Genomic DNA, 21,345 nt, shown 5'->3' with positions numbered 1-21,345 from the left:
ACTTGCTTCTCACGCCCATTTGGTGGATTTCCATCGTGCTGAAATTGTGACGGTCAAGTCCAAAGTTGGTAAGGCTTTACCGGTCCTCGGATGTTCGTCATGTAAAATGTACATAAAGGTCAACTGTCAAGAACTTATATACAAACAGAACATTTGATGTGTGTTATGAGAAGGAACCGGTTTCAGTGTAGGATGGAATTAGTGAGAAAATTACCGGGAATCGGGTTTTGAACTTTAGTGGAATATTTTGAGCAAAACAGGCCTTGTTTGGCCATAATATGTTTTGCGGCTCACGACAGATTTATTGACCTTTATGGCTCCTCCAGCTGTTTGGGTGCCAATAAAAAGGGGGGCGGACACCTCTGCATCCCACACTTGCGGTCAAGTCAGCCTACAGGTAAGGTCCCAACCTTTTGAATGAGTGCACGCCATTGGTGAGATTTAACAATGTAGGATTCTGACATTTTTACTTTTAATGCCTTCCTTTGAAAACGGACATTTGTACTTTCTATTGCTTACTTTGTCAAAATAGGTTTGTTATTTTTTTCAAAATAGGCTTGTTACCTTCCGCAGATGCAAGAAAAAATAAGAATAAAATAGACAGAGGTAAACTCAACTGTAGATGGGATTTTCAAAGATTTATTGATATTTTGGGGCGCACATGAGACTTATTAACGTTACAGAAAAGTGCATTTTTCCTGTTAGCATTGGTAATTTAGCTTTTTTTTTGTTTTTTTGTTAGCCGGCTCACAATTTTGCTCTGTCACTCTTATAGAAGCGTAAATCTTACTGAGTTATTTTTAAGGTTAAATGACGCTCAAAAAATGTAATCGTCAATATTAGAATGCGCTGTTTAAATGGCGTGAGAATCAGAGCTAACGCTACTTAGCTTTTTTTCCCATCACAGTGTGAACACTACAAAAGTTTTTTCTTCATTGAGTGAGCAAAAGTTATCAAAATGCTCGCTGTCTTTAGGTGAAAGTCAAAATCTCTATTCAGAGTCTTTGGTTTGTTTCTCTTTGTATGAAGCACGAGTATTGAGTATTGTGACTTTGGCAACAGATGGAAACTATGTGCCATTTGTTGACGAACCCGTGTTGCAATCTCAAAGTGTCAATTATGTTGATTCCAGTCACGGAAACATTTGAACCTGGGCGGGTTCTTGACGGGGAACGGCAAACAGTGGGCAAGCTTGTAAAACCAGTCACATCTCGACAAGGCGCACAGATGCCGCCAGTCATTCAAATGCAATGATATGTCGCAGGACATGTGCTTGAACACGGGCTACCCGTGCAACTGTTTGGCCGACGGGAAGCCCTGCGAACCCTGCAGGATGAGCAAAGACGGTCACGACGACGACTCCCACCACGGCCCCCCGGCGGAGAACACGGGCGAGCCCAAGCACCCGAACGAAAAAACGAGTTCTCCCAATAAGGAAAGGGACAGAAACTGGGGATGGATTCTGTCCGGGGTCATCTTTATCAACATCCTGATGTTGGGCATCGCGCTGGTGAGCGGCAGCGCCTACGAGCACGTCGACATCAGTCTGTCCGACCTCCAGGTTTTCCTGGTCATCATTCTCATCATCACCTGCATCTGGATGATCTACTACATCATCTTCACGGCCAGAATTGATAACGCGGTGGCTTACAGGGACCAACACGCCGGACCCGTTTGGCTCAGGGGTATGGAATCTTGAGGAGTCCATATTTGGGGGGAGTCCCAATACATAAGTGTCAACATAATGTCCATCTTGCTTCGCAGGAGGAATGGTGCTTTTTGGACTCCTCAGTATCATCATGGACATTTTCAAGATAGCGGCCTACGTCGGCTACCTCCACTGCGAGTCGGCCATCAATATTGTTTTTCCTGTGGTCCAACTTATTTTCATTGTTGTGCAGGTAAATGTCAAGCGTGCATGCTAATTACAATAGCTATTGTTGGAAATGACGCCGAAAGGTTTTAACTAGGAAATTTGTTATCAGACGTATTTCATGTGGGTCCATGCCAAAGACTGCGTACAGCTCCAAAGGAACCTTACACGGTAAGCCACGATTTGAATTTCTGACTTTAAAACAGGCAACGGCCCTTTAATATATGTACAAGTACAAAAACATGGACAGACGATGGATGGATGGATGGATGGATAGACATTGACACTGAGTTCTGGATTGACGTCACAAGTGGTTCTGAACTGGTTGTTCGACTCTTGCGGTCTATTTTCCCCTAAATGTTTCGGTCAAATTCTGAACTGCATGAGCGTGAGAATAAACTCGAGTTCCATCTCATTGTACAAAGAAGTGCTTAAGTGTAAATCCACATATACAATAGTAAATCATTTTCAAATCATTCCATTCAAACACATGCATGAAGCTGCCTATGTCTCTAAAGGTGGATTTCCGTCACACCAGCGAAGTAACCACAAAGCATTTTTGCGTCACAGCAGCAGCAACGCAAGTATTAATAGGTGGAGAATCGTGAAAAAAAATTGCCACCACTATTCTTTTCCGGGCAGTCTATGAACTAAATGAAATCCGGTTCAGGCACATATTCATGAGAAAATCTCGTGGCCTGACCTTCTGCTATCTAGTGAAAGCATTTTTTTTATTGTTCCGTCTGTCATTATAAGTTGCTGGCATGGATCAATCAGCAATGAAACATAATGTGTAGTAAATAAAAGATTTTTGAGGAATTAAGTGATATTGAATCATTTCCCGGCAGGTGCGGTCTGATGCTCGCCCTCTCCATTAATCTGGTTTTATGGATGGCTGCGGTCACGGACGAGTCCCTGCACCAAACAGCCCACCCAGAGGGCGGCGGCCATGGCGACGACCACGGCGGCGATCACGGCGGCGACCACGGCGGCGACCACGGCAACGACACGCACCAATCCGACGACCACCATGATAACAGCTCTCATAAGCTCTGGGGACGGATGGTCTACATGCAGAAAGGTACAGAAGATGCCATTTGACAATCCACATTTGAGTTTCAAAGCAGATCTGATACGCCCCCGTGTTCTTTTCCCGCCGCAGCCAGTTACGGCGAGGACCAATGCAACTGCAGCCACACGTCCTGTACCATGTTCAAAGACGCCTACTTCTACCTGTACCCTTTCAACATCGAGTACAGCCTATTCGCCTCGGCCATGGCCTACGTCATGTGGAAAAACGTCGGGCGACTGGGCGAGGCCCACGACCCGCACGGCCACGGCCACGCACACAAGTTCCACCTGAAAGACGCACTCATTGGTCCCCTGGTGGGCGTTCTGCTGGTTTTCATCGGCCTGGCCACATTCATCGTGTACGAGATGGACATGAAGGAGGACAAAGAAGATGACCACAGCAAGAGAGACCAAGCACTGTTGATCCACTTTATCATAAACATCGTGATTATCAGCCTGATGCTGGTGGCCACCCTGGTCGGCGCCACCATCTACAAGCTGGACCGCCGGGAACACGACTCGGAGAAGAACCCCACGCGTAGCTTGGACGTGGGCCTGCTGGTGGGAACCTCCATGGGGCAGTTCATCATCAGCTACTTCACGATAGTCGCCATGGTGGCATCTGGAGCCCAGGGCCACCTTAACAGGCTCAACTTGACCTGGGCTATATTGATGGTGATCCAGATCGGGCTGCAGAACTTCTTCATCGTCGAAGGTCTTCACCGGGAACCTTTCCACGAGGAACATCATGAGCACATAACCACGATGACCAACATGTACGCCGTGGAGCACTACAGCAAAGAGATGGACGGTCTGCAGGGATCGGAAATAAGAGCCAAGCCCGAGATGGAGGTGCCGGCGGTGAACCCGTATGACCGCATCGTGCACTACCCGCATAAACTGACGTGGAAGAGGAGAGTCCTGAAGGAGGTTTCGGTTTTTTTGATGTTGGCCAACATCATTGTGAGTATCCTACAGGCAACTATTTTAAAACAACAAAATTGCTAACGTTTGCTTCTTTTCGCCAGCTGTGGATCATGCCAGCGTTCGGCGCTCGCCCCCAGTTTGACCACCCGGCTGAAACGGAATTCTACGACTTTAACATCTGGGCGGCCATTGTGAACGTCGGACTGCCTTTTGCCATCTTTTACCGCATGCACTCAGTAGCCGCCCTCTTGGAAGTGTTTGTTATCTCTTAAGTTGGACGACCTCCGTGGTTTGTTCTTTTTTTTTTCCCCATCAAACCAATAGTCCCCAAACTCTTTTTGAAGACCGGTTTCACGTTAAGCAATTTTTCAACAAGTGATTAACAACACAACTTAGCTTTAGCTTAGCTTTAGCAATACTCCATGGACTTGTTGTTGCCGGTCCTTTCTTGGGGAAATTGTGAGCGTCTTTCTTCTGTCCAGTCTGTACCTGATTTTTAAATCAAAACTTTAAGATGCAGATTTACAAATGAATTTTTTTTTTTCCAATCATTTTGTGCCGCACGGTACTAGTCCACGGCCTGGTGGTTGGAAATCTGATTTATTCCACTTATCCTAGTTAGGATGACAGGAAAGCTGGAACTTATCCAAGCTGACTTTGGGCAAGAAGAGGGGGAAATGTTGTTATACTCTGGATAAACAACCAGTTACATTCAAACAAGAAAAAGTGTTCACTTGAGCCAACATAATGAGAAAACCAAATCAAGCACAGAAAAAGCATGCAAACACTGTTTCTGTGCAGTTTAAGGCTGACGTGTTCGCCATTTGCGCGGTTCCACAAAATGTTTGTACAATATGAATGTAAATTTTGTTTCTCTGAAGACACTTTAGTAATGTGGTAAAGTTTTGACTGATGTTATTGCTATTGATGTTTATTTTGTTATTAAGGGAGAAAAGTATTTATTTTACCCCACAAATAAATACATGTGTAGGTGTAATGTACAGATGCCGAACAAAAATAAATTAATTGCATTCTTTATAGGCTTCAGCATGTATTAAAAAATAAAGACAAAAAGTAATAAAAATGATTTATGGTGGTCATGATTATTGCCTTTATGTTATTTGTCATTCTGGTCAAATTGCTTCTAGCTATTTATTACTTGAGAAAACACAAAATGTTTCATTATTTGATGCAATACAGTTATCATATGGGATTCTCCTGTATCTATCGATACGAAATAAAAAGTTTCAAAACCACCAGCAGGTGGCAGTGTTTGCGCTGGCAACTACAGGCTCCTAAAAGTAACTAATATTTACTTAATTTGAGCCATATTTTACAATTTTAACAACTTTTACTTTGGAAACCTATTTTCCTGCTTTTCACGTTAGTACTAACTATCCATTTTTTCAATTCGTACATTTCAAGAGGTAAATTTCCAGAACAAATATGACGCATCAATACCGTGACGTACACTTCCGGACATGCGCAGTGCACCACAAGTGGTCCAGTGTGGGGAAATGATGGCGTCTTCTGCTACCCGCTGCTCCTCACGATGGTTAACTCTCATCGTGTCCTCTGGGCACCATCGGCACGCCCGTGTGACGGGCGCTATTGTCACCGCTTCTTGTGGCACGCTCCGGGGCGTCTGCACGGTTGGAACCGGGACGCTTTGGACCGGTGGGAGCAAGGCATGTGGCGCTGTTGGGAAAGGATTGACATTGAGAGGGCTACCAGGTATGTGACGTTTGGTTTTAGCATTGGGCTAATGCTAGGCTTTATTTTTAGTTGTCATTTTTATTTTGCTGTTCGATATGAATTCTCTCTCAATTATTTGTTATTGTGACACGAGTGTTCTTTGAAGTCTACAGTGTCCGTGGATATCGTCAAAGCCGAACAATGTTTGACTTAAGTATTTTTTCTTGTGTCATAATTGATAATCCCTAACAAAACTTTTTAATTCCTTGAATTTTTTGACATGATGTATCTGTGCTGTCTTTTAACCCCCCCAGGTTTCAAAGCAGCTCAATGTGGATTTCATACAAGCACTTCACCCAACAATAAGCAGGACTTCTACCAGGTCCTTGGGGTACCTCGCACAGCAACCCAGAAGGAGATTAAGAAGGCCTACTATCAGGTCTGCATTTGTCGGGCAGATTTACAGCACATATTTTGTGTCTTTTATCACATTCTGCTTCTTTGTCGTCCCTCAGATGGCCAAAAAGTACCACCCGGACACCAATAAAGACGACCCAAAAGCCAAGGAGAAATTTGCTCAGCTGGCTGAAGCTTACGAGGTTTGGTATTACCCTCATAGCTTTCTAATGATTTTTTTTAAGACTCAAATCATAACATTTATTCCTCAGGTCCTCAGCGATGAAGGAAAGAGGAAGCAGTACGACACGTATGGCCAAGCAGGCTTCAACGCCGGACAGGCAGGCGGCGGGCAGCAGTACTGGTCCGGGCAGACGCAAAACGTAAAAGCTGAGGAGCTTTTCCGCAAGATCTTTGGGGAATTCAGTGGAGGACATGGATTCGGAGACTTTGATGCCATTTTTGATCAGCCGCAGGAGGTCAGTTGTCTAGATGACGATGATGCTTGTTGGTTTTCTTTCCATTGATGTTTTTATCTCCTCCTAGTATTGTTTGTCATGGATTCAGCATTTTTATCAAGATGAAAGTGTTTGCATAACCCCAATTTGTATTTTGTTTTCTTTGCACAGTACTTCATGGAGCTGACGTTCACTCAGGCAGCCAAGGGAGTCAACAAGGAGATGACAGTCAACACTGAAGCCACCTGCCAGAGCTGTGACGGGAAGGGCCACGAGCCTGGCTCCAAGGTCCAGCACTGCCACCACTGCAATGGCTCCGGCACGGTAATGCTATCTACATCTGGATGCGCCATGACCATTGGAACACTAATGGAGATTTCCTTTCGAATGGGTGCCTTACCGCAATAAATGTCCCGCAGGAAACTGTGAACACTGGCCCGTTTGTGATGCGCTCTACTTGTCGACGCTGCGGCGGCAAGGGATCGGTCATTTCCAACCCATGTCACACCTGCCGCGGGACTGGACAGACCAAGCAGAGGAAAACCATCACGGTTCCTGTGCCCGCCGGTCCGTCACGCCGCCATTGTGAACGCCATCAGCCATAAAAATAATAATTAGCAAATAACTGTTGAATGTTTATTTATTTTTTTCCTTCAGGAGTGGAAGATGGCCAGACTGTGCGAATGCCTGTTGGAAAGAAGGAGATTTTCATCACGTTCAGGGTGAGTAGTTCAGATCTGCATTTGAGTAAATAAACTTTTATGGAAATGACAGGAATTCATCCTTCAGTGTAAACGGTTTGTGGTTTCAGGTCCAGAAGAGCCCAATGTTCAGACGGGATGGCGCCGACATCCACTCGGACCTTTACGTCTCAGTGGCGCAAGCAATCCTGGGTGGCACAGCCAAGACACAAGGCCTTTACGAAACGCTCAATTTAGCGGTAAATACTTTTAAAAAAAATTAAAAAGCCTCTTGAGGACAACAGTGGTCAAGTATTTGACTTCGGTGCTTGGATCAGATCCCAGCAGGTGTCCAGACAGACCACAGGATCCATCTGGCAGGGAAAGGAATCGCCCGCATCAGCGGCTACGGATTTGGAGATCACTATGTCCATATCAAAATTAGAGTACCCAAGTAAGATATTTGAGGGGGACGTGTGGATATTCATTGCAAGACCTGACCTGTTTGGGTAACGGCGTTTTTTTTTTTTTTTTTTTTTTTTTTTTTTTTTTTTTTTTTTTCTCCTTCTCCAAACCCTCTTTGAAGGATGCTGACGGACCGGCAGAGAGCTTTACTCCTGAGCTACGCTGAGGACGAGGCAAATGTGGAAGGAACGGTTAACGGCGTCACAGCAACAGCCACAGGTAGATGTTGCTCATTTCACTCAATTCATTTGTCCACCTTGAAATGAGTGTGAATGCCTTTTAATTTGTTATTGCCCCCTACAAAAAATAATAATAATAATTCGGTCACTCATAAATTGAGGCACCACTTCGTTTTGTAGTAGTTAATTTTCAGAGGAACTAAGTGGAATTGGATCAGTAATGTCTGACGTGGGGTGATTGTGTGTCCAGGAGGGGGCAGCAGTGGTAAGCAATTTGAGGAAAGGCTTAACACAAAAGGAGGCCAGTTGAAACAAGAGGAGGGCTTTTTCGCCACTCTCAAGAAATTGTTTAGTTCCTCCTGACAGCCACAAACCAGGTAGGATAAGTACAGGTCACCTCTGGTTTGTGGCTATCGGGCTCCGATGTCCTCATGGCATTTCAAGTATATTTCTGATTGTCTTCCAGGTAAGAGGTCTTCCTGGAGTTGAGAGCTTCGGTCCTCCCGCGCAAAGACCGGCAGGCCCTCAGCGTTCCCGCACGCATCCCTCAAAGCAAAGAAGATCCCGTTTCGGCTGATTAAAACGCTTCGTCCACTTCAGCCCCAACGACTCTCAAAGATGGCTAATCGTAGCGGTCTCATCCACAAACGTAAATGATATACAAAGACGCAATCATGAAAGGTTTGTCACGACACGCCCTGCTGTTTGTTCATCGTGCTAACATGTTGACACGCTCATGTTATTTTATAACTTGAAAAGTTGATCTGGCCTTCCGGAGAATCTTTAAATTTGTGTATATGTAATAAATGTAAAAGTAAGCATTTAATTTCTTATCATGTGTCTATCTATTGGATCCACCTCAGAAAAAACAAAAAATGATTCCATATATCAGTCACATGGGTTTTATTTGATTTCAGACAGCAGAGGTTTGTCCCGATACATGAGAGCAGCAATACAAGTGCATGCATTGTTTTCCATTAGACTTATCATGCCGGACATGTGCTTTGCCCTCTTTTGACTGTCTCAAGAGTCTCCAAAATACAATACCATCTCAGTATTGCCTTGAAATTAGAGCTGAAGTGTCCTTTAAAAGTAAGATCACCATGTCGTGATGGAAAATACAGACGTTAAAAATAAACATGTCAGCATTCAAATTAAAATCACCAAAGTGTGCAATTACACTACATGTACACAAAAACAATAAACCAGCATACAGTATGAATTAAAGAGAATATGAATGCCAACGACAAACTATTTTATAAATTGATACCTAACCTTCCATCAAATACTCAAATAGGCCTTCATGTAATGTGCCCTATTTTTACTCTACATTAAAAAAAAAAAACAGCAACAATCTCATTTGTCCACACCATCATACTCTAAGCTAAATAGTATTACAGTGTTATTAATATAGACTCCTTTGGCATATTAAACTGATCTGTCATTCATGTTAGGGTCAAACTGTGCAATGTTTATAAAAAAAAAAAAAAAAGGTTTTTAACTAATGCATCAAGCCTTGGTGCATAATTCCCAAATACTTAACACTAATCATTCTCTTGTCAAAGCATGATACCACAATTCCTCCGTTGCTCTTTTAAATCTCATTCCTCATTATTGTCCAATCCAATAAATAAAACATGGATTGCGATCTTGCTCATAGCTGAGATGAGATCTGTAAAACACATCTACAGATTCTTAGAATAAATTGTACAATATTCTATTAACCAGATGTTACTTGGGATATTTTTTAATATATGTGATAAGAAAAAAAATATTTAGCCCATCTATTTATCTCTGCACTTGCATAAATGGATACATGAGGAAATAGTTAACATGAAAGGCCCGTGTAGGAATGATAAAATGTAATATTTTTTGATTTATTTTAGCAGTACATCAACTGTTTAGCACACTGCAATTACAAATAGTATTATGTGTAAGGAATAAACCGCTCTATTGGTAAAACCGTCTTCTTTCCTGAGTCAAATCGAGTCCCTGTATAGCCAAAAACACTCATTAAGAACGCTCATCCGCAACATGTATTATCATTAAACCTCATCAAGACCTGTGCTTCGATCATCTGTCAAGTTAGGGAAAAGTGTGAGAAAACCTGATGTGATATCACAGGACGGACGGATGGTGCAAAGGAGGTAGAAAAAAAAAAAAAATAGACAGGGTGAGGGGGGTCAATCAGGTTAACACATTGGAATATTACATCCAGGCAGATTTTCGATGGCAGCTTTCAATACACTTGACTTGGTCTCTGAGCCTGAGAGGCCTTCTTCCAGCGTTCCCGCCCTTCAGTATTTTCCCTCCTCACATCAGATACCAGGCAGCCACGCCGGCTAAAGCGGCGAACCACGCGGCGATGAGGACCTGCCCTGTGGGGTGCCGCAGGATTGCCATGGCCAGTTGGCACGCGTACGCCGTCCCACCTGTTGCCGCTAAAGCGAGAGGAACAAAAAATGAAAGTAGGCCGAGAGCTAAGTATGCTATGTTATAAAAACAAAAGCGTACCCATTTTGGCAGCATAATAGGGACATTTGCTGATGTCACCTCCCGTATCTCCATGAACGGGCATTCTTGCTTCGGAGACTTCCTCTTGGAAGGTTTTCCCGATTTCCTCCAGCTCCTCAAAAACCTGTTCACGGCCGTAACCATTAATATTGTCTGTTTTGAGTGTTGACAGTTTGGGATTTATACCTCACTACTGCAGCAAAGTATTTGGCGTCTTACCTCCATGTTGAACTGGAAGGCCTTGACAGCCTCGTCCACCAGGCTCTTCTTGGTCTCCACGTCCAGTTCCAGCTCGTTCATGCGGCTGCGGTAAAGCTGCTTGAAGGCCTTGGCGCTGTCGATTGCGTCGAACTGGTAGAACTCCAGGCCTTCTCCCGTGGGAGGGAGCTTCAAGGCTCTCTGGGCCACCTTCTTCAGCACCTGGCCCCCGGACAGGTCGCCCATGTAGCGGGTGTAGGCGTGGGCCACCAGAAGCGCCGGGTCCTCCCGGCCCACTCGGTGGATGCGCTCCACGTAGCGTTGTGTGGCCGGGGAGCAGCTGATCTCGCTTTTCCATTGGGGACCGTAAAAGTATTCCAGGTCGCGGGCCAGAGCCTCGTGGCGGTGCAGCTCGGCCGGGAAATACAGCGGGGCGAAATGGGGGTGCTCCTTGTTTATCTCGATTTCCTCCTCCATGGCTGTGTAGGTGTAGTAGAGAGCTACGGCGCCCAGCTGATGACAAAAAAATCTCAATCGTGATTTCATTTCCATCTGAGCCGTCCTTCATCTTTGTTCCTCACCTTGAAGAGCTCTTTGCGGATTCTACCCCTCAGGAAGTCCTTCACGAATTGTGTGTTCTCTGCCTTTTCATGGACTTCTTTGGTACCAGCTGCCAGCATCTCTGATAAATCATCGGGCCTGGAAAGAAGAATGGAAGAATGTTCTGTGGTCACTAATATTGATGAAGGTATGTCAACATCTTAGTTCTCAGTGTCAGAAAAATAGTTTGGTACGAGTGTGATATCCTAATTCTTATAAAAATGATCCTTTAACATGAATCAATTGGTCCTGTTTTAACAAACACTAAAAATCCAAGAGAGGTTTAACCTGAGGGTGTCGTCTTTCTCCTTGTGCACGGGCCCTCCTCCGTTGGACACTGTCTCTGGCATTGCGGCCATCTTGTCTGGCGGTTGCCGCCCCTAGAAATCATAAAACACCAAAAATGTTACTTCTTAGTGGAAAGCCACAAAGAGTGTAAGATTGAATGGAAAATAATGTATTTGAAAAATCAAAGTTGTGATTCATAATGGTGTGATAAATACAGGATTCAGTGCTTGTGTTTGGTGAGGTGCCACAGACAATTACTAGCTTTGTCAAGTCAGAATTTCCGATACAGCATCTGTATTGCTTGCCGAATGTGACGTCCGACGTTATATTGTGTACAATGGTACAAAGCGTGTGCGCGTTTGTGATGAGTAATCACTTTGTCTTATACTGTACGAAGCAGTCACATGCATTGAAGACAGAACAAAAATGAGGAAATAACATTGTGCATTGTCATGTTTTGTATGTTTTTTTAGAACAGCTCCAATGTGTCTTAGTAACAAATCTGTAGCCTGTGTTTACTTTGAATGAATAAAGATCAGAATCAAAAGGATATAAAAGCTAGTACTTCCTAGTTAAATTTGGGTCAAAGAGTGAATGGATTTTCTGCTTCAATGTTTTACTTATTTACCAAAGAGCTAGATGTTCAGATCAGGAAAAAGAGGTGGCCCTGCTGTGGTGTTGATTTCCCTGAGATTATGGTGGTGGTGATACCACAAGATAGCAGCCTCTGAGAAGATGACAAAGCAACGGTCGGTTAAAAGCTGATTAAAAATAGGCCTGGTTTAGAGTTAAATAGGACTGTAGGGTACAAGGACAAAACGGTAGTTTAACTACACTAATACTAGCAAAAAAAACAAAACAGCAAGACAAAGAGGCCCGGTGTGATTCACGTAGATTCTGGATGTCACGGCTATAATTTGGTCAAGTTTTATTGATGAAAGATTTACAACATTCGTCTGAATACGATTAATACATTGTTTCTTTGTTAGGAGAGTTTTGCAATAAAACGTCATGATGACAACAATAACAACAGCTAACTTTGCTAACAAGACGCACGCTAATATCTAGAAAGGTCTTGGCTAGGTTTTGCAACAAGACGGTCGACAAATTTAAGATTTAAACATATCATGATTCTTTTTGGACACTTTTAGAATTCAGATTTAAAACGGCACAATGCTGCTATAACGCCGTACTAACCTTCACTCCAGCCACTGGAACTAGACCTCTAGACGTCCACTGCGCATGTCAAGTCCCACCCCCAACAATATTTAAAGCATCACGTGATATCACCACGTGATTGAAAACAGGAAAAATTAAGGGCCAGTTTCCAATCCACGAGGCTACAAAGTTGCGTTCCTGCTTTTGTCGATGTTTACGTAATTAAAAATCGTTTGTGTTTTGTCAAACGGGGTAATTTGACACACAAGCGTTTTAGGAATTTTCATTATTGATAGTCTTATTTTAACTTTTTATGTCAGCTACTTCCGTATACGTCATATAGATTCGTATTTTTTCTTGTTAGTTGTTCGGGGGAAATATAACTGCACACTTCGACACTTTCGAATCAACTAATCCCGATTTATGTTCTTTTAAAGTCCAGAACAGTCCAACAACAACTACAATATGTCGCTGCTTACCTCTGTCGAGACAGCCATCAAGTCATGCAAAGACGAACAGGCGAGGGTAAATGGCCGCATTCAGTTATACAAAGACCTTCTACATAGCCTGTAAGTACCCTTGTTTATTTTACAAGTACTAGTAATATTTACCTAGTTGCTGCCGATTCAACTTGATAACTGTTGCCTCAGCGGGCACCTGGCGCTGTGGCTTAGTTGGTTAAAGCGCCTGTCTAGTAAACAGGAGATCCTGGGTTCGAATCCCAGCAGTGCCTTTTCGACGCGATGTGACGTAATGTTATACATCGGTGTATTAAACAGGCGCGATTTTATTGCTGTTGTCATATATTAAGTCACGAAAATGTCATCTTTTAATAAAAGCATATATCAAGTCAATGTGCAACAAATTAAAAGACATTTTAATTTGACTATTGTATGTAGTTGCTTAAATTTCCTAATTATATATGATTAGTCGCATTCTGTCTTTTCCCTCCAGGACTGCTCCAGAAGAACCAGAACCGACTAGTGACGCTCTGACCGGTAATATTAAGGAAAAAAGGAAGGAAAAAAATATATATATTAAAAACAATTGAAAACTGCTGTGTTAAATAACGGGGAGTCACTTTGGAGGAACACTATTTGAGGAAATATGGAGCTAATTAGGTTGAGCTAGCGTACCTAATATATTGTACATGTATAGTCTGTAAATTATGGAATAATGTTTGTGTATCTTATTAGATCCAACCACATCATTTCCAGAGGAGATCCAAGAAATGATGCTGCTTGAGAAAGCATTAGAAAAAGCCCTTTGCGTGCGCACTGGCAAAAGGCTTCCTAGTGAAGACCACAAGGGAAACAAACCCACTCAATCTCGAAATGACTTTGCTGCCATACCCAAAAAGGCGACTTTAAAGACCTTTGCCAGCTACAAAGGAAATCCGACAAACAGCAAAACAACCCTCAAGTCCACCACGACTGACAAAAAAGCGTCTCAAAAGTCCGTGACATCATCGAGCTCCTCGACCACCTGTGGTCCCGGAAGGTGTAAAAATACCACTAGTAAACATGGGACCCGTTTGAAAACCATCCAACATCACGCCGTAAAAAGTGTTCAGAAGACTGCCCCAGTGAACATCACTGGAGGAAATATCGGAGCAAGTGGTGAGCACCGGACCAACGTTTCAGCTGCTACGTCGTCACATGACAAGGGGGCCATGGGAGATCATAGTCTGCCTCAACCCAGAAGGTACACGCTCGACCTAAATAGGAACGTGACTGGTTTGCGTTATATGGAAATCTGCCATTTTGAGACACCATGGCCCGCACTGCAACAACATTGATTTGTCTCCATTCCAGACAAAGCAAGCAGAAGGAAGAGTGGATTTATTTGAGGCTCAAGCAAAACAGGTGTTTAAGATCGCTCCGTATTCGTTCGACCGTGACACTGGTCGTTTCTTCCTTTCCTTACTCCGCCATTTCCTTCCTGGACAGAACGTGGGACAAAGTGATGGCCGCTCAAAGGAAACCTGTGCCGGGGAGGAGTAGTTTCATGGAGAGAATGAGAGCAACGGTATATCCTTCCTCTTTTCGAGTGACCCCTGGCAAATTTGGGTGGGAAAACTCTCACGCACATTTTCCCCATCTCGAGTAGCGGTCAGCACATCTGCCTCACAGACGACGTGTGTGAGAAAGTTTATTGAAGACTAGACTCCCCCATAGAATGCTCTCAAATAATCACACAATGCATTTTGAATTAGACTCAACAAATCTTGAAAATAATTTGGTCCAGCAGTATGGATACTTATATACTTTGTCAATGTGATGTTTACAGTTTCCCAAGGACTGGCCGTCTGGAAGCCCAGAGCAGATCGGAAGTCTGGTCGACAGACTGACTCACCGGGTTGCTGAACTCGACCAGCAGTGCCAAACGATGAACCTTCTGGATCGGCAGACCTCAGAGCAAAGCGCGGAAGCGGGTACAGTCTTTTTTTTTTTTAATTAACCTTGGCAGAAGAGTAAAGCATGTGAAGATGAACAACTATGACATTTTGAATCCAATCCAGGCTTTTTAACTATATTTTGACCTTGGCAGAGGCCTGAGAGCTGATTGGAAGTGGTTGTCTCAGGAATTTACACTTGCGCATCTCCTCGACTCAATTTTTATTTTTTTTGCAAGACTGCAAGCCATAACATCTTCAAAGCATGTTTGCGTTGAACAGCCTCGAACTGTTTGAATCCTTGCAGGGATGAAAGAAAACTGCCGCTCCTGTCTCACGCCTGAGAGACTGCAAATAACAGCAACGGAGCTTCGGAATGTTGCAGAGCGAGCGAAACAAGGTTTTTTTTTCTATTTCTATGCTAATTCCATTTTAAAGGGAACCACGGTCACATATTTATTCCACAATTAGTACCCTTACCCATTTTCACTAATGGATGGATTAAATATTTACTTGGTAGTTTAATTTGACACTTGATGGGGTGGGCAGGTACTCAGGAGCCACATGCGATTAAAAATTCATTCCCCATAATGCATTTCCCGTGGCTCATCAAGCGAAGGCACCAAATATTTCAGGCTTACGGTTGCTCTGGCTCTAAAAAAATATTTTCATCAGCGTGGGAAGCGTGGGACCGATGTAAGCCGGAGGGCGTTTGTCTTCACGCCGGCGAGCCGGTGCAAGATGAGGCGATCACGAGGCGTCTTCCTGTGACGGTCACTTATACCTCAGAGGCCGAGCTGCGACAACTGGAGGCCATCAGGATGCGAGTGGCTCTTCTGCAGCAGGAGGTTCACCTGCAACAGGTGAGTACTGCACAATGCACTCATTCTGGAATATTTCATCAACGTTGCAATGAGCCAATGGCGTTTATCCGTCCTCGTCACAGGCTCTAGTGGACGCTCTGTCCCCTCAACTGGCGTCCATCATCCCTTCGTGTACCGACAGCAGTGTGCTGAGAGACTTGTACTCCCTTTTGGGTGAAGGAGGTCAGCGTTTCCCTGCCATCGTTCTGGACTCTGAGCCTGAGTAAGGATTAATCCTCTTTTGGAAAACCTTTTCAATGTCACTATCATGCATTTTTCTGTTTGCTACATCGACTGTTGCAGGGGACTCGCAGAGTCGGACCACCATTCGCGATAAGCGGCGATTGAACCGGCGCAACAAAGTAAGTCAACCACATTGTTCATGATGGATTTGTTGAGTTCAATATTTGAGCATAAAATCGCACAAAACTCACTTGATGTGGTTCCCATTAAAATACCCCACACAGTCTAACTTTGAAAACTAGTTGTTCGTGAAGTTAATATCTCGAACAATAAAGATAAAAGAAGGGTTAGAAGTTCAAGCCATTGCGACAGACTTCAGGGAATTAAAAGATGTCACTAAAATGGCTCATTCTAGTGAAGCAGTACAAAGTAATTCACCATCTGTGATGCGGAGAAACTCGGCCATTGTGAGTTTTATTTCCTGAGCAAATGTGACGTTAGGGAAATACGTTGGAAGCCTCGAAAGAGGCCTTGAGGGCTTGCGCCCAGCAGATGACACGCGGATGGCCTCAGACTTACCAGACGGGGCGACAGGTGGCTCCGAGTTCACACAGCAGGACGTGGGTGTTGGAAGCCTGCTCTCCGAACACACAAAGGCTGAGAATGATACACACGGGGAGGTGCTTGGCCGTATGCTATGATCTGGAAATGCCAACAATTGGGGGGGTGGGGGTGTAGAAACAGAGCTGAAGTTCAAATTGTTCTACCAAGTGAATCTTAAAAAGAGCACTCGAGAAAGAAAAAGTCTGACCTCTCGTCAAGGATCAGAAGTGTCAGACAGCATCCTGGTCGGATCAGCTCGGATCCAAGTTGTGGTGGCGCTTTCTCTGACCGGAATCATTCAGCTGTCACCAGGTCAGCCTCCCCCCACCACCACCACCACCCACTCGCTCTCGCCCGCTTGGCCTCGCCCTGTCTGTCTCATGCCCGTTTTTCTCTGTTTCCCAATATCCTTATTTTCCGGTGAGGACGACACTTTGTTTCCGATGTCAACCGTAGCTATCAGCAGGATTGCTCATTTGTCAAATACGAGTTGTGGCCTCCTGCCAGGTAGGGTTCAAAGAGTCTAAACATAAACGCAATGAAAAAATGGCCACGCTTGGCCAACTAGATCAACAACGGGTTTTGAATGCGAGCGTGAACGCTCGTCTCCACGTGTCATACGACCTCATCGGAACCCACCTCTCACCCAGAGTTAAGGAATCTCCCATTTTTCCCCAGAAGCTAAAAAAGAAAGTCCACAGAAACTGGAAAGCTCCCCTAGGAATCTCCGTTTTTCTCTTGAACATGTTTTCTCCTTCACTGCTTCCAAAAACATTCCCCTCCTCCTGTTCCCATCTTTTGTTTTTGGCTTCTGCGCCTCTCGAGTTCTCCTTTGGCGCAAGAGCTTAGTCACCGTGTTCAGCTGCATATGGGTGTGTGGTACTCTCCATTTCCAACGTTCCCCTGAGCAAGATGTTCGAATATCACAGCAAAAACAGTGAGCTGTACCGTATCTTACGGGGGGGGAAAAAAAAGGTACCTTATCTCGGAAGATCTTACACTAATGGAGGCGTGGTTGGCATACATATGAGAATATTACGTCTTCAATTATCCCGTAATGCGGGCCTTGAGGAGCAGCCGTCCTTTTATCGAATCACGGGAAGATGGCCAAAGTCATTCTACTTCCTGCAATTTTCAACCCTTAATTCGTTTTGGTCGCATTTTCAGTCATAAAAGACTCTCAACTCACTGGCCACGTGAGATCGGGTAACTCGAGCAGCACTTTGATATTGTCGAGCGAGGGTATGGCTAGCAACGTTTATGCATGTAAACATGTTGCCTGCTCGCTGCACGGGAAAGGCGTGGGTAGATGTCCACGTGAAGACCCCCCCCTCATCAGGAGGGAATTTTTACATCGTGAGGCGACACACCTTTGTTATTGCAGAGTGGCGCAGAGCATGTCAAATTTACGACAAAGGGATTCTCCGTCACGTCGCAGTCGGCTTCTGGCTTTTTTTTTTTTTTTCCCCTCACTGGATAACATCGAAATACAACAAATGTGAGGTATTGATGGGGAGATGCAGGGGGAAAAAAAAAAGAAGCTGTTAACGCTCCCCTTCGCTGCTATCGTCACCCCAAAGAGCACCAATGGGAGGATTCGGACTCCCCTTAGAGCTCCTCCCCCTCCCCACGCTGCTTTATATGAGCCTCGCCACTGCGCTCAGTCCCAGTGCACAATGTGCTGCCAGAGTATCTGAGCAGAGACGCTTACAAAGGGAGGGCGGGGGAACGTGAGGGTTGTTTTCAGACCAAGTTCATCTGAAAGCTTCTTCTGCTCCTGTCTGCAGAGACCTCGTCTCTCTGTTTGGACTTTCTCTATCCAGGTGACTTTAGCTCAAGCGAAGACTCACCTGCCCCTGCAGCAAGGATGGGCTGCACCACAGGGCCCCTTGCATGCCAGCCGCAAGAGAGCCAGTCCTTAGAAGCCGAAAGTGCCAAAGTCCCGGAGGTGCTCTCCTCCTTGGAGCGTCTGTCCCAGGCCACTGGGGGCATGGAGAAGTCTTGGTACCGCTGCATCTTCCCCTTTGGAATCATCTCCTTGGTAATCGGGGCGGCAGGGACGGGGGTTACCTACGCCTACAATGACTTGCCCCAAACCAAGGTGGTGTCTCTGGTGCTTCTGGTCTCCGGGTTGTTGCTTCTGCTGATGGCCACCGCCTGCTGGACCGTCCACAAGAGGAAGAGGAGGAAAAAGAAAGAAGGAGGCTCCTTTGCCTCGGAGCAGTGTCCGCTGTGAAGCGTACGCAAGGAGAGGGGGAAAGTGTTGTCGGAACTTCCGAAGCGGAGGTTGGGAGAGCTGACTGAACAAGCTAGCACTCCACCTCCGGCGTATGCTGTCGTTCCTCTCTTCTCCCAGCTTTGGTGACGGCCGATGTACAGACGCTCCGGATCTGTTTTGTCTGGACCGTTTTGGATTGGCAAGGAGCGATACACCGTGTCTCACATAGTGTTTTATCATCAAGCAGGTGTCCAGTGTCAAAACAACCTCCAAGGAGACGCAGCAAAATATGCACGGCACACTGCGTTCATATTTACGCGCACTGGCAGAGCTCCCTCGCTATGCAGAAGCGCCGCCAAAGTCACTGGTGGCGTCACCGGCCGCGTCAGTCGCGGCATTCCTCCCGCCCCGGAACAGGTGACTCTCCGAAAGAGCCCGAAGACGGCAACCCGATACTCGGGGCCCAAAGAGCAGCGCACCCACGTCAGCGGACGGCGTCACTCCCTCGTCCTGTGACACCCCAGCAATGTGTCGGGGGGGCTTTTTTTATGCAGAGTGGAGAGTGGAACTTGAGTCGGCGAAGATCTCCAATGGTGGCATCAAATCGGACTCCTCAAAATGAAAGACTCCGGGGACCTTCTTACCGAGGAACGCCAATATTCACACAAGCAAAGCCCCCCCAAATGGGGGACGACGGGATCTCTGTGCGGGGGACCTCAACTCCGCACAAGTCAGGCCAGGATTACTGAAGGACACATGCCATAACTGGGACCCTGTCTGATCCCGCTCGGCCAGAAGCCCCTCCCGCTTCGTGCCTTGACCAAGCACACATGGAAAAAGGCTCTTGTCACATTCATATGTTTCCATATGAACTCATACCTCACTTGCCCTTGCGCTCACCCTCGTGCTCCTTACCCAGGCAGCACTTTTTCATCCATCTCCCATTACTCGACCCCCTCATGGTTTTCACAGCTGAAGATGATTATTAACGGAGCAAACAAGCAAATCAATGTAGCATTGTCGAGGAAACTTGTGTCCCGGGTTGTCGTCTTTTAACTATCTGTTCCAAACTTGTGACCATCGGTGAGTTCTGAATGCAAATAGATATGGAACTTTTTCTTTTCTATTTGATAAATGTGAATGCTGACTTCACGATGAAACGCTACCATTTCTATCATTCAGATGTGTAGCGTGATTAACAAAGCAAGACATAATCCAGCCAAAACATCCAAATTATAATGCTGAAATAAGAAAATCTATTTGGTGGCCACGATTTAGTATTATGTGGTCACAAATGAGGATTTTTATGAGCACGTTGGATCTGTATTGTGACCAAAATTAATTTTCTCAATGTCTTGTCTGCGGCTCCAAAGTGCAATGTTCTTAATGTATGTAAGATTAAGATTGATGATGAAAATAAGTGTTAACTCACATTCTTCGACCAAATTTGTCTATGCATCCAGAAGTAGCAGATACAACAACACTTAATGCCAAAGTCAACCCCAACTGGGAGGAAAATGACATAGCTGGAAAATAAGGGATTCTATGGCCTGTCTGAAGGGTTGAATTGAAATCAGTCCCCATGAGACCATTTCATCGACAAGTTTTAATTCAAATAAAGGATCAGTGAGACGTAAGCATTGTAATTTTTTTCTGGCAGTCTGGATGCACTTTGGCTCCTCTTACAAGTCAGTCTTGGTACTACAACAGATGTCATGTGAGGTCTCCCATTTTAAAAATAGGGTTCAATGTTAATTATCAAGAGGGCATCCTGTGAACGAATGAATTCTAAACATTTGCTGGTGTGGTATTGAATCATGCGGTTGTGAAGTATTTGGAAGTGTCGACAGACGTTTCTGTGTCAGAAATTTCTTGCGAATCTGTCATTGTGTTGCCACGGTGCACTTAAACGGATGACAACGTGACCAGATATTGTAAGTTTTTTTTTGTTTTCCCTTCTGCCTTTAAATATGAAAACTACGGGAAAATCTACCTCTGTGCTGCGTGTAGGTCGGGCAACTTTGTAGTGCTGTACTTTTGCATCAAGGATAACAATGTTTTCTGCTTTGGCTGTCGGTGGAGATGTGTATTGGTCCTGTACATGCAACAAATTTATATTTGTACTGTATATTTCTATGTAGATGTACATTTTACAATGGTGTAAATAAATGTGGAACAAAAAATAAATGTCTTTGATTTGAGGGTTTTTTTTTTTTGTTATGCCGCCAGGAATATTTTGCTGGGAAACAGCTGCGTGTGAATGTGTGTGACGTTTTATGTTTGAACAAAGTGGGTGTGGAGGCTAACGGGGCCATGGAGCACATGTGGTGGAAGCGGTTGGTTGCTTTGCAAGCCTCAGCACAGATGACAGGAAACAAGATGTGGGAGCATCTCATCCGCCTGTCCATCTCCGCTGCTCACTTGGCAGTTAACCATCTTTGATTTCACACAATTTAGAAAGATATATTGTTCATCAATCAATTACAGTAAATGTTTCTATTCTCTGGTAGTAATTCTTTTAAACTGTGGTTAAACCTTCTGTTTCCCCTGAACCTTTTACTGGTCACTTTGTGTTTTATCG

The 21,345-nt window shown here is 44.8% G+C and overlaps 5 protein-coding genes and 1 non-coding gene across 13 annotated transcripts; 5 read left to right on the top strand and 1 right to left on the bottom strand.

The window, feature by feature from the left end:
* The first annotated feature begins 1,212 nt into the window (after positions 1–1,212).
* LOC147044279 (proton channel OTOP2-like) lies at positions 1,213–4,974 on the top strand. Its single transcript, XM_085934922.1, has 6 exons — positions 1,213–1,685; positions 1,765–1,901; positions 1,986–2,044; positions 2,722–2,954; positions 3,036–3,907; positions 3,973–4,974. The coding sequence occupies exons 1-6, from the start codon at positions 1,256–1,258 to the stop codon at positions 4,141–4,143; spliced, it is 1,902 nt and encodes a 633-aa protein (XP_085791048.1). The 5' UTR covers positions 1,213–1,255; the 3' UTR covers positions 4,144–4,974.
* A 378-nt stretch (positions 4,975–5,352) lies between these two features.
* On the top strand, positions 5,353–8,996 carry dnaja3a (DnaJ heat shock protein family (Hsp40) member A3a). Of its 2 annotated transcripts, XM_085933540.1 has the most exons (12): positions 5,360–5,605; positions 5,881–6,005; positions 6,082–6,165; positions 6,235–6,441; positions 6,592–6,744; positions 6,840–6,987; positions 7,078–7,142; positions 7,232–7,360; positions 7,439–7,554; positions 7,687–7,784; positions 7,995–8,121; positions 8,211–8,996. In XM_085933540.1, exons 1-11 carry the CDS (start codon positions 5,389–5,391, stop codon positions 8,105–8,107), a joined length of 1,455 nt encoding a protein of 484 aa, XP_085789666.1. In that variant the 5' UTR covers positions 5,360–5,388; the 3' UTR covers positions 8,108–8,121; positions 8,211–8,996. The 2 variants fall into 2 exon arrangements, with proteins under 2 accessions (XP_085789667.1, XP_085789666.1); XM_085933541.1 differs by lacking the exon at positions 7,995–8,121 and having other exon boundaries at positions 5,353–5,605.
* Positions 8,631–13,221, bottom strand: hmox2b (heme oxygenase 2b). Of its 3 annotated transcripts, none has more exons than XM_085933549.1 (7): positions 13,114–13,221; positions 11,973–12,071; positions 11,345–11,436; positions 11,038–11,155; positions 10,478–10,969; positions 10,259–10,382; positions 8,631–10,185 (listed from the first exon to the last, which is right to left on the bottom strand). In XM_085933549.1, exons 3-7 carry the CDS (start codon positions 11,413–11,415, stop codon positions 10,058–10,060), a joined length of 933 nt encoding a protein of 310 aa, XP_085789675.1. In that variant the 5' UTR covers positions 11,416–11,436; positions 11,973–12,071; positions 13,114–13,221; the 3' UTR covers positions 8,631–10,057. The 3 variants fall into 3 exon arrangements, with proteins under 3 accessions (XP_085789675.1, XP_085789674.1, XP_085789676.1); XM_085933548.1 differs by having other exon boundaries at positions 12,982–13,128; XM_085933550.1 differs by lacking the exon at positions 13,114–13,221 and adding an exon at positions 12,542–12,596.
* tedc2 (tubulin epsilon and delta complex 2) lies at positions 12,631–20,323 on the top strand. 5 transcript variants are annotated; one of them, XM_085933544.1, is made up of 12 exons: positions 12,656–12,754; positions 12,940–13,071; positions 13,457–13,500; positions 13,699–14,206; positions 14,317–14,367; positions 14,452–14,530; positions 14,792–14,936; positions 15,205–15,297; positions 15,573–15,760; positions 15,844–15,983; positions 16,064–16,122; positions 18,334–18,482. In XM_085933544.1, exons 2-11 carry the CDS (start codon positions 12,968–12,970, stop codon positions 16,095–16,097), a joined length of 1,386 nt encoding a protein of 461 aa, XP_085789670.1. In that variant the 5' UTR covers positions 12,656–12,754; positions 12,940–12,967; the 3' UTR covers positions 16,098–16,122; positions 18,334–18,482. The 5 variants fall into 5 exon arrangements, with proteins under 5 accessions (XP_085789669.1, XP_085789668.1, XP_085789673.1 ...); XM_085933545.1 differs by having other exon boundaries at positions 12,663–12,691; XM_085933543.1 differs by lacking the exon at positions 18,334–18,482 and adding an exon at positions 20,228–20,323 and having other exon boundaries at positions 12,631–13,071.
* Positions 13,162–13,235, top strand: trnat-agu (transfer RNA threonine (anticodon AGU)). The gene has a single exon. It is a non-coding gene; the product is annotated as a tRNA-Thr (tRNA).
* LOC147044275 (transmembrane protein 100) lies at positions 18,414–20,230 on the top strand. The gene has a single exon (XM_085933551.1). The coding sequence runs from the start codon at positions 18,414–18,416 to the stop codon at positions 18,780–18,782; it is 369 nt and encodes a 122-aa protein (XP_085789677.1). The 3' UTR covers positions 18,783–20,230.
* Positions 20,324–21,345: the final 1,022 nt, after the last annotated feature.

Source organism: Syngnathus leptorhynchus, chromosome 16 (assembly GCF_054491065.1).
Source record: "Syngnathus leptorhynchus isolate UIUO chromosome 16, UIUO_Slep, whole genome shotgun sequence".
NCBI classification, from domain to species: domain Eukaryota; kingdom Metazoa; phylum Chordata; class Actinopteri; order Syngnathiformes; family Syngnathidae; genus Syngnathus; species Syngnathus leptorhynchus.
This window is presented reverse-complemented; position numbering and strand designations above follow the sequence as displayed.

What these genes read in the sequence shown, in the direction of transcription:
- LOC147044279 (XM_085934922.1), top strand. Translation starts at nt 1,256, where the DNA reads ATGTCGCAGGACATGTGCTTGAACACGGGCTACCCGTGCAACTGTTTG. An exon ending in TTATTTTCATTGTTGTGCAG is followed by an intron (nt 1,902 to 1,985) that starts GTAAATGTCAAG and finishes ATTTGTTATCAG; the next exon opens with ACGTATTTCATGTGGGTCCA. An exon ending in CTCCAAAGGAACCTTACACG is followed by an intron (nt 2,045 to 2,721) that starts GTAAGCCACGAT and finishes ATTTCCCGGCAG; the next exon opens with GTGCGGTCTGATGCTCGCCC.
- dnaja3a (XM_085933540.1), top strand. Translation starts at nt 5,389, where the DNA reads ATGATGGCGTCTTCTGCTACCCGCTGCTCCTCACGATGGTTAACTCTC. An exon ending in GACATTGAGAGGGCTACCAG is followed by an intron (nt 5,606 to 5,880) that starts GTATGTGACGTT and finishes TAACCCCCCCAG; the next exon opens with GTTTCAAAGCAGCTCAATGT. An exon ending in ATCAAAATTAGAGTACCCAA is followed by an intron (nt 7,555 to 7,686) that starts GTAAGATATTTG and finishes CCCTCTTTGAAG; the next exon opens with GATGCTGACGGACCGGCAGA.
- hmox2b (XM_085933549.1), bottom strand. Translation starts at nt 11,415, where the DNA reads ATGGCCGCAATGCCAGAGACAGTGTCCAACGGAGGAGGGCCCGTGCAC. An exon ending in GAGAAAGACGACACCCTCAG is followed by an intron (nt 11,156 to 11,344) that starts GTTAAACCTCTC and finishes TCTTCTTTCCAG; the next exon opens with GCCCGATGATTTATCAGAGA. An exon ending in CCTTCCAGTTCAACATGGAG is followed by an intron (nt 10,383 to 10,477) that starts GTAAGACGCCAA and finishes GGCCGTGAACAG; the next exon opens with GTTTTTGAGGAGCTGGAGGA.
- tedc2 (XM_085933543.1), top strand. Translation starts at nt 12,968, where the DNA reads ATGTCGCTGCTTACCTCTGTCGAGACAGCCATCAAGTCATGCAAAGAC. An exon ending in TGGAGAGAATGAGAGCAACG is followed by an intron (nt 14,531 to 14,791) that starts GTATATCCTTCC and finishes TGATGTTTACAG; the next exon opens with TTTCCCAAGGACTGGCCGTC. An exon ending in GTTCTGGACTCTGAGCCTGA is followed by an intron (nt 15,984 to 16,063) that starts GTAAGGATTAAT and finishes CGACTGTTGCAG; the next exon opens with GGGACTCGCAGAGTCGGACC.
- LOC147044275 (XM_085933551.1), top strand. Translation starts at nt 18,414, where the DNA reads ATGGGCTGCACCACAGGGCCCCTTGCATGCCAGCCGCAAGAGAGCCAG.